General features: G+C 40.9%; 1 protein-coding gene across 1 annotated transcript; it reads right to left on the minus strand.

The window, feature by feature from the left end:
* Positions 1–563: 563 nt before the first annotated feature.
* Positions 564–10,982, minus strand: PPP6C (protein phosphatase 6 catalytic subunit). The gene is made up of 7 exons (XM_038375154.2): positions 10,636–10,982; positions 7,962–8,057; positions 6,940–7,005; positions 6,203–6,344; positions 4,537–4,616; positions 2,546–2,755; positions 564–1,504 (listed from the first exon to the last, which is right to left on the minus strand). The coding sequence occupies exons 1-7, from the start codon at positions 10,708–10,710 to the stop codon at positions 1,256–1,258; spliced, it is 918 nt and encodes a 305-aa protein (XP_038231082.1). The 5' UTR covers positions 10,711–10,982; the 3' UTR covers positions 564–1,255.
* Position 10,983: the final 1 nt, after the last annotated feature.

A 10,983-nucleotide genomic window follows, 5' to 3' on the forward strand; every position in this document is an offset into this window, starting at 1 on the left:
TTTAGCAAAATTTCAATATGTAATTAGGTAGTTTATGCACAGTTTGAAGTTTGGTTTTCTGAAAAGTAACTGTAAAAGTGGATTTGTGGACTTCCGTGTTTCTCATTGACTTCTAGATCAAATCCACTTGGTTTACAAGTATACCTCCTACCCCTCCACCTTCCAGCCACCTACAACCTAAAATCAAAGTTGAGTTTGGTGTATCCAGAAATAGCCTAAGATATTACAGTCAGAATATAGCTTAACAATTTTGTTGATTTACAAGCAAGAACCAGACCAAGTCTCCTGAGCTGTATTGACTCTGCAAATAGTAACAGGAATGACAAGCAGTAACTTATTTTAGTGAGTAAATGACAAACATATACAAGGAGCAGATGTACTGAATCATGTCATTTCTACATAGGTCACTTTTCAGAAGAGAACCACTCAAGGATTGCTTCCAAAAAAACCCACTATTGTTAAAACTAAGGTCAGTTCTATACTTGATAGCCGAAGGGTTAAGTAGTTCTTACTGAATAGGGAAGAAAAAAAAAAAAAAAAAAAAAAGGAAAGATAAGACATGCTCACATCAACAAAGTAGGATTTTTATTTGCAATATTTAACCTAGGTGGGTTTTATTTAAGATATGACTTTATTAAAAATACAAGGTATCTGAAAAATCAGAACAATTATTATAATATACAAATTCAATAGCTGTATCAGTTTTTTGTATTTTTATTGGAATCCTTAAAAAAAAAAGGGGGAGAGGAAGAGACAGCCCTTTAGACCACTTTTATATTCTCTTAAAACAAAATCTAACAAGGACAATTCAATTTTACATCTTGGACATGTGTACACAACACAACGCATTTACAGTCCCATTGTGCACACTAGGTAATAACTTTGCTGCTGAAATTTCTTAAAACTTACCAAACAAAAAGTTGAATGATAGAATGGAATCAAGAGTTCCAATGTATTATGATTTTTTTTGTAAAGGGAAAAAAATGTTTAACTTAAAAACAGACATATGCAAAAACTACATCCACCGGGATAAATAAATGTCAGACATTTCACAAGCATTCTCAAATGAGGGAGGGCATGTGGGGGGGAGAGGAGGAAATAGAGACACACTGCTACAGACACCATAATACACAATACATTTAGATAATTTAAAAATAAAAAAGGCAAGAGGCAGCATTTCAGCAGCAAAGTGCTCAATAAAAAGTACAGAGGGATAGTACAAGGAAATGGGGAAACAGCAGGATGGGAAAAGATCTCAAAGGAAATACGGTGTAGTTGTTCTAGGAGGAATTACGCGTTCTGAGTCTGGAACTGCACGAAATAACTTTGGTTCTCTTGTATTTACATCTTTAAAGACCATGATTGATGCAATATTTCCACAACGGTAACAGTAATTTGGAGCAGACCATACTGTTACCAACTTCTCATCAAACATGAATTTATAGCCTTCATGCACTAGCTGATGTGCTCTGCAGATGAGTTTTAAGTTGTTGATATGAACAAACTGTAATTTAAAGAAAAATATATAAATATTTACAGTAAGTAGTTACATATGCTTAGTACATAACAGCTCTTTACTACTTTAGAACATTGCTCTGTCTCAAGATTTCAATATTTTACTCAAGGAGAAGAGGTCTGGCTGGGTAAACCTGCAGATAAAAGCCTTCTACAGAAATCACCACGGAGTTTAACTGCAGATAAGATACCATTCATTTCAGACCCCTGGCTTTTGCCTCTAACTCCTGAGACCTACCAAACTGAGATATTTTCTGCTGTGAAAGAAAAACTGCTAGTCAGTCAGAAGCTTAGAAACTAGTCAACCAGTCAAGAATGTGTTAGCACAACCGGTTGTGCTATAAATGGACACAGAGGGCACTTCTCCCCCCCCCCACCCCAAGTTATATCACCCCAAGTAAAATGGCTACACAAACACCACCTCTATTTGCATATTTTAAGGCTCATGTAATATGTTCAGGCTTTTCAGATTATGACACTACCACAGTTCCAAAGGCCAGGTAATACAACAAGTCAGACACTACTAGTTTGGGTATTTCAAGAACCTGAAAGGTTGACATGTTTTAGTGAATGGGTTTTCCCAGACTTACTGAAGCTTTTGTTCAGTGGAAGACTAAAGCATGAGGTTTGGTGAGAAAGAGAAATGAAGAATGGCTTTGGGAGAATACTTGACTGGAAACAATTACCTCCTATACTAGGATAGCCACCAGCTAGAAAGATTGATCACCATCTCACCACAAGAGCAAAATAGGGAGTTCACAAAGAAAACAGTGGCAGATGCGCAGGTTGTTTTAGAAGTTGAAATGGCTTGTTACTAAGATTATCTTGAGACCTTTTATTATGGATTAGTATTAAAAGCAACCATCCCAGCTTACTTTACTGGTTTCCCTTGTAAAACAATTGCACTGTGCATAGTCATCAGATCACACAATGTTATTTCTGTTATGCCATTAGAGCATCAAATTTAAAGCTAAGCAAGGTTTTAATTCATCTGGTCCCTCAATTTTACATTCTAGGATGGTGATTTTACCTCATTTGTGACCTTTGCACCAAACAGCCAGCCTGCTCCTCGGGGACTAATTGCCCAGGTATCAACATCCTCTGGATCAGACCAGACAAGGTCACAAAAGGCTCCTTTGTGAGGAATTTCTTGATTGCGTTCAATGGTTCGAATTTGATCCAGTGTCTTGATGTCAGGAGATAGGCCACCATGTACACAGAGAATCTGCTCATCTATTAACTGAGAGAAAGAATAGAATCATAGAAATGTAGGGCTGGAAGGAACCTCGAGAGGTCATCTAGTTCATCCACCCATGTTGAGGCAGCATAACTAAGCATACCTAGACCATCCCTGATGTGTGACTAATTCTTAAAATCCTCCAATGACAGGGATTCCTCAGCTTCCACTGGAAGCCTATTCCAGTGCTTAACTATCTTCAAAATTAGGAAGTTTTCCCTACTATCTAATCTAAATCTTCCTTGTTGCAAATTAAGCCCAATACTTCTTGTCCTACCTTCAATGGACATGGAGAAAAATTGATCACCATCCTCCTTATAACAGCCCTTAACAGAATTGAAGACTTATGTCCCCTTTCAGGGTTTTTTTTTTTTTTTTAAGCCCTTCGTGATAGGTCAGGTTTTCTAAGCCTTTTATTATTTTTGCTACTATCCTCTGGACTCTCCAGTTTCTCTACATCTTTCTTAAAATGTGGTGCCCAGAATTAGTCAGAACTCCAGGTGAGGCCTCACCAGTGCCAAGCAGAACAGGACAATACTTCCTGTATCTTACATATGACACTGCTGTTAATATAATTCTGGGGTGCATTAGTCTTTTTCACAATTGTATCACATTGATAGGTCTACAAAATCATGACTGGTGTGGAGAAAGTAAAGTGTTATTTATTCCTTCTCATAACACAAAAGCTAGGGGGTCACCAAATGAAATTAATAGGCAGCAGGTTTAAAACAAACAAAAGGAAATTTTTTCACACACAACACAGTCAACCTGCGGAACTCCTTGCCAGAGGATGTTGTGAAGGCCAAGACTATAACAGGGTTCAAAAAAGAACTAGATAAATTCATGGAGGATAGGTCCATCAATGGCTATTAGCCAGGATGGATAGGAATGGTATCTCTAATCTCTGTTTGCCAGAAGCCACGAATGGTCGACAGGGGGTGGATCACTTGATTGCCTGTTCTGTTCATTCCCTCAGGGGCACCTGGCATTGGCCACTGTCAATACAGGATACTGGGCTAGATGGACCTTTGGTCTGACCCAGTATGGCTGTTCTTATGCTGACTCATTCAATTTGCGATCCACTGTAACCCCCAAATCCTTTTCAACAGCATGACTGCCTAGCCAATTATTCCACATTTTGTAGTTCTGTTTGATTTTCCGAGTACTTGCACTTGTCTTTGTTGAATTCCATCTTGTTAAATTGTTGAATTGGTCTGAATTCATCAAGATCATTTTGAATTATAATCCTATCCTTCAGTTGCTTTTACCCTGTCCCAGCTTGATGTCATCTGTAAGTTGTAGAAGCACACGCTTCACTCTATTATTCAAGTCACTAATGACAGTATTAACTAGTACTGGACCCAGGACAGACCCCCCCCTGCAGGACCACTCTAGATCCTCCCCTCATCCCCCTTTTGATAGCAAACCATCGATAACTAGTCCGAGTACTGTCTTTCAACCAGTTGTGTACCCACTTTATAGTAATTTCATCTAGACCATATTTCCCTAGTCTTCTTATGAGAAGGTCATGCAGGACTGTACAAAGAGACTTTCTAAAAGTCAGAGATACATCATGTCTACTTCTCCCCCACCCACTAATCCAGGATTAATGTGTAAAGCCTGGAATATTTTAACTTGTAATTTCAGTTTGTCTCTAGACACTATGACAATTAAAGGCCACTTAGATATGTGCCTAGTGAAACCATGATGCAAAATAATCTGCTTTATCTGTTTTTAGTGAGATTAAAAAACAAAAAAACAAAAACAAAAAACAAACAACTTACAGCTGCTACTGTCAGCATATCAAAGACTTTGGTACAGTATCTCCAGGCATTTGCATTTCCGTATTTGGTTTGGCACTCATCTGTTAAATAGAGAAATCATTTTATTGTTTGACATTTTCCCCGATTCTGTTAAGGAAAAAATCCTCAAATATTTACACTAGAACTTGAAATCTCAAATAGATGAGCAAAGAAATATGCTGGTCCATCAGAGAAGAATACTGACTAATACAATGAGAGAGGATTTTTCTTATGGCCATCTGCCCACTCCATTGGGAGTGGTTTTCTAATTTCTTGCATACTCAAGCAATATTTTGGCAAAGGTTTCCTCCCATCTTAGTGTGACTAAAGGTGCTACCTCCATAAAAAGCTTCTTCACACCCTCCGCAACTCAAATCTCAATTTAGTTCACCATGAACAAATCCTTGGTTCAATTCTTGTGCTATTAAAAGAAGTCAGATGCTACTGGGATGATTAAATAGGCCAGATGCTTCTGAAGATACTCTTTCCAAAAGCAGAGGAAGAGACTTATGGTTGCTTTGTTTGGTTTAGACATTAACTCTGTCCAAATTATGCTATAGGAACTAATGCCCCACATTAGGTCACTAAGGAAACTGGACAGACAAATCTTAGGGTTTTTTTTTAAATAAAGAAGTTATTTCCACGTTTGAGTTGCGGAAGATCGTACTATGAGACGCAAAGAAAACTCCTCACAATTAGCCTCTGCTACTGCCCTAAAGCAGTCACAGTGGCACAGCATGGCCCTATCTATACAGGCAGAACCAAACCATGCAATACTTTTTTGGGTCAAAGAGGATGGAGCCTCAATGTAGTTGTAAGTAACTAGGTTCGAACAGATCTGGATAAATCAGACCTAACAAGCAAGGATTCCTTAGGCATAATGGATTAAGATATCAAGATTTATACCCATGTCTCCTCATTTCCAGAGGGATCCAAAAGCAAGTCCATTTTTGATTACATATTCCTTGGGGCAACTATTAGATCCTTGAAAGATTTCCTCAAGTCTTCTCATGGCTTTGGAACTACAATTAAGTTTTCAGGCAAACCCACTCCCTCAGTTTATATTGTTTGCGTTAATGCCGAATACTAATCATGTGTTCATTCACTAATATTGCCACATTTACTGCACCAGCTGTGACTTACCAGATAAGCCATCTTTGTTACCAAGATGGTAGAGTTAAAAGCTATTATATCTTAAGTCATAAAGAGAGACATCTCTATATTTTGTTTTTCTACAGCACTTTTCATCAGACAATCCCAACGCACTTCAAATATTAAGCCTCAACTCCCAGATTAAGCTCCTTATCACAGTTTCACAGATAAGAAGTCTGAGGCATAGACGTGAAGACCTGTGGTTATATTGCAAGTCAGTGACAGAGCTGGAAATAGAACTTTACCCAGTAGATTAGTGCATAGTCCTTTTCAAGACTAATTAGCTTTCCCCATACTATGCTACATTACTTCACTATTTGACAGTGCATAAATTCAGATTGGCTTATTGCTCTGATGAATCCTACTTCATGATCCACTTGGCCTCTAGAAAAGCTATACATGTATTCAAAATCAAATTTACCAAAGGACAGAGAATCAGTTCATTGCATTTTTATGTTAGTTAACCACAATTCAGAAACAGTTTGTAAAGACTTACCATAAAATCCATACACTTGTGTTATCTGCCTGCTCTCATGATTCCCTCGCAAGAGTGTGATACGATCAGGCCATTTAGCTTTTAGTGCAAGAAGGTAGGTGAAAGTCTCAAGACTATAGTAACCTCTGTCTACAAAGTCACCCTGCAAATTAAAAATATTTTTACATAATAAATGGAAAAATGGTTTCAGGAGTGCCCACAGTAACGTATCTATTTCTAATTCCTCAATTTGCAAAGAGGCCCAAGACCACAAGGCACCATAGCACCACTGCTATATGAATTCTGAAAATATATTTAAAAAACAAAAACATTTAAATGGGTATTTGAAATTTCACAATTTAAAACTGAAACATTACTTCTGTGATTCTTATGTTCCCATTCATTCAAGAAACATTTCAGGAGGTCCTTTATTAGCCACTCAAATATTCTACTTCCCTTCTACTGCCAACATAAGCTAGAGCTTTTAGATAGCAGGCTATAAATTGTATTTCCTTTCATGTGAACCAGCATTACCCATTTCAAATTTTAGATAGGCAAAATAAAAACCACACACACATTAACCAAGTGGAAGAGAGTAAATTTGGGAGTGGAAAAGATGTTTACAAGCAAGAGAGTTAAAATGGAAACTAAAACCAAAGTAGTCTGAATTTTTTTTTTTTTAAATTAACAGGGTAGTTGTAGAAGTGCTTTCCTTACACTTTTTTTGAATGACGAACTAACATCTAATATATACATACCATAAATATGTAGTTTGTGTCAGGAACCTGACCTCCAGTTCTGAACAGTTCACATAAGTCATAAAACTGCAAAAGAGTTTGTCCATATTAAGGGTTCTGTTATTGTTAGTTAAGATTGTGTTAGCACAATTAATTGGAATTTATCTAGGTTCAGAGAGAAGTAATCCTTATTTTCAAGAACAAGATAAAAATAGGTCTTAAAAAGCTCAACTGAACAATTATGGCCTCAACGGACAGATTTCCCATTCATCCACTTGGTGTTAAAAAGCCACATTTAAACTGCTGAAATACTGATCAGGTCTTACTTCTCCAGACCAGCTTTACAGTGTGCAAGCCCTTTGTATGCATAATACCCATCAACTTCAAATGGAGTTCCCTCCTTCTAGGATGAGGCCCCTATTAACATTGAACAGCTCAACAATTGCAGTCTAAGGGTATGTCTACACTGCACAGTTGTCGTCAAAACCTGTGTCTTTCGCGGGTACTTAAAAAGGCCCCCCCCGGTGAAAGACAAAAGTTTTGCCAACGCAAGCAGCAGTGCGAACGCGGCTTTGTCAGCAGAAGCGCTCTCCTGCCGACAAAGCTTATGCCGCTCATGGGGCTGGAATTATTTTGTCTGCAAAAGTGCCAACAAAATACCACAAAGTGTGCTCACACACGCTGACTTTTAGCAACAAGGCTGTGTCAACACAGCCTTGTCACTAAAAGCTGCGTAGTGTAGACAAGCCCTAAGTAAGAGAGGATAATTCAGCAATGCTTCTTAATCTGTGAGGCTGACTTCCCAAAAGCACACTCTGGGAAAGTTAAAAACAGTATGCTTTCCTTCCACTGTACAAAAACAAAGCATACAGAATATTGCAAATTACTGAACATTCAGTAGATGGTTCTGCTTCCCTGAACTACGCTTCCCCAACCATATATTTAAAATACTATTCACCATCAACCTTTATAGAAATGTTTGCAAGTGACAGACTCTGCTTGCTCTCTAGGGGTATAACGTGCAAGTATTCATGCCATTTTACCTGTCCATGTATATCTCCACAAACTGTAACTGGCGTAGACACTGGCTGCACATTTGACTCTTCCAGCAGTAGGTCACACACATAATCACATAAGCGCTACAGAGGAAAGAGTTTACACTAATCAGCCTGTAGTTTTGTGCATTGTAATATCAAGGACCAACATATTTGTAAACTAATGAACCAAGTTATTTGCTTTTGGATGTATTCAGTTACCAAATTCTCTAGACATCAATGAGAAACCATGCTGAAATGACTTGGGATGAAAAATGTGTGAGAAAGTTTGGTTACACTTGAATTAATGTTTTAAAGCGCCACTACAGACTCATACAGTCCCAATGAGGCTCAGAGCAACAGTTCACAGAGTAAGTGTAATTTACATTATTCAAATGCTACATTAAATTGCAGTTTTGCTCTTAAAAATTAAATGATCACTGTGGTTATTTTATGTTTATTGTATCAATTATTTCTGTAGTAGATATGCTCAGTTTACAAGGAAAAATGTTAATTTCCAACTGCAAATCCTAAAAACTCATCCTGGGATGAAAGACTCAAACTGGATTCTTTCCTTCTCACTTATCAGTAACTAAGGTCTCAGTTACACCTGTGCAACCCCATGAACAATGCCATGCTCTTCACTGCGGGTACATATAGCTGGCTGGAACTTAGAAAACAATTCCATTGATGATGTACAAAAAAGTATAGAATCCTCCTCACACACTCAGGCAAATTGACTCCACTGAGTCATAGAAGCAGAGAGTATCACATTTATTTTTGCATGACTCTCCATATGCAATGGTTAATGGTCCACTTCACTGTTAATGGTCTCACAGTGTTTAACTACTTATGTTACACAAGCTGTTCTCACTTCCTATTTAGGGCTTGTACACATAACACTTCTGTTGGTGTAACTTATGTCGCTATGGAGTATGAATAAGCCACCCCCCTGAGTGATGCAAGTTACACTGTAAGTAGCAGTGTGGTTTTCTTATGACAGCTCTCCCACTGACACAGTGCGTCTTCACCAGATGTACTACATCGGTGCAACTATGCCATTGTGTTTCAGAGTAGCAGCCGTGTTAGTCTGTATTCGCAAAAAGAAAAGGAGTACTTGTGGCACCTTAGAGACTAACAAATTTATTAGAGCATAAGCTTTCGTGAGCTACAGCTCACTTCATCGGATGCATTTGGTGGAAAAAACAGAGGAGAGATTTATATACACACACACAGAGAACATGAAACAATGGGTTTATCATACACACTGTAAGGAAAGTGATCACTTAAGATAAGCCATCACCAACAGCCCGGGGGGGGGGGGAGGAGGAGAAGGAAAACCTTTCATGGTGACAAGCAGGTAGGCTAATTCCAGCAGTTAACAAGAATATCAGAGGAACAGTGGGGGGTGGGGTGGGAGGGAGAAATACCATGGGGAAATAGTTTTACTTTGTGTAATGAAGTAACACAAAGTAAAACTTCATTACACAAAGTAAAACTATTTCCCCATGGTATTTCTCCCTCCCACCCCCCCCCCCACCGTTCCTCTGATATTCTTGTTAACTGCTGGAATTAGCCTACCTGCTTGTCACCATGAAAGGTTTTCCTCCTTCCCCCCCCCCTGCCCCCCCCCCTGCTGTTGGTGATGGCTTATCTTAAGTGATCACTCTCCTTACAGTGTGTATGATAAACCCATTGTTTCATGTTCTCTGTGTGTGTGTATATAAATCTCTCCTCTGTTTTTTCCACCAAATGCATCCGATGAAGTGAGCTGTAGCTCACGAAAGCTTATGCTCTAATAAATTTGTTAGTCTCTAAGGTGCCACAAGTACTCCTTTTCTTTTTGCGAATACAGACTAACACGGCTGCTACTCTGAAGCTAGTGTAAGGTAATATCTATTACTGGACTAACTTTGGTTGGTGAAAGAGACCAGCTTTTGTGCTACTGAGCTCTTTTTCAAGTGTGGGAAAGATACATTGAGGGTAGGCTATGGGAGAATCACCACAATGGCATAAAGAAAAGGAGTACTTGTGGCACCTTAGAGACTAACAAATTTATTAGAGCATAAGCTTTCGTGAGCTACAGCTCACTTCATCGGATGCATTTGGTGGAAGAAAACACTTACACTAGCTTGTCTCTCAAAGGTACAATAGCGTGAGGTCTGCAGCATTAGAAGAGGCCAGACACTTTTCAGAGCAGAACCACACTGAGACAAGGATATTTCTTCCAACCTCTACCTAGTCAAAGCAATTTGCAGAATTGCCTGCATTGGCCTGTGCTGGTTTGGCATCCTGCCCAAGGCTACGGACAACGTCCCAGCCCCGAAGAGCTGGCCCTAAACATGCAGGGCTACTTTAGCAACAAACCCGTGTATCAGACGGGGCCTCCGGCAGGGCGCCTGAGCGAACGGCCGCTCCGAGGCGGGGATCCCTCGCACCCACTTGTCTCCGCCTCTGCCCGCTGCCAGGCCGCCGCCGGCGCCAGGGGCGCGAGCCCAAACCCAGAAGGGGGCAGCAGGCCGGGAACAGCGCTGCTGCCGCACCCCAGGGCGGAGGGGCCCCCGCAGCCGCAGCCGCAGCCGCAGCCCTGTGTGCGCCAGGCAGGGAGCCGGGAGCCAAGCCCCCAGCCCGGCCCCGGCCCCGCCCCCGCCCCCGCCCCCGGCCCCGCGCCGCCGCCCCTCACCTTGAGGTCGTTCTCGGGCAGGTACTTGCAGAGCCGCGCAATCTCAACGTACTTATCCAAGTCCAGAGGCGCCATTTTAGCAGAGCAGCTGTGGGGGGCCGGCAACTTCCGGGGGCGCCGAAGCCCCTCTGCCGCGGCCACGAGCTGGAAACGAGGGGAACTTCCGGGGCGAGCGCCGGTGACCCCCTGCGCTCGGGGAGGACGCTGGACCCCAGGCCGTTCCAGCCAGGCACAGGAAACGGAGGCGCCCCCCACAGACTTCCACGGGGGGGTGCTTCCGCCTCGCCTCCCGGCGCGCTCTGCGTCAGCCCTTGGCGCGCTGCGCAAAGCATGCTGGGAGCCAGGGGT

Source organism: Dermochelys coriacea, chromosome 16 (assembly GCF_009764565.3).
Source record: "Dermochelys coriacea isolate rDerCor1 chromosome 16, rDerCor1.pri.v4, whole genome shotgun sequence".
Classification (NCBI taxonomy): domain Eukaryota; kingdom Metazoa; phylum Chordata; order Testudines; family Dermochelyidae; genus Dermochelys; species Dermochelys coriacea.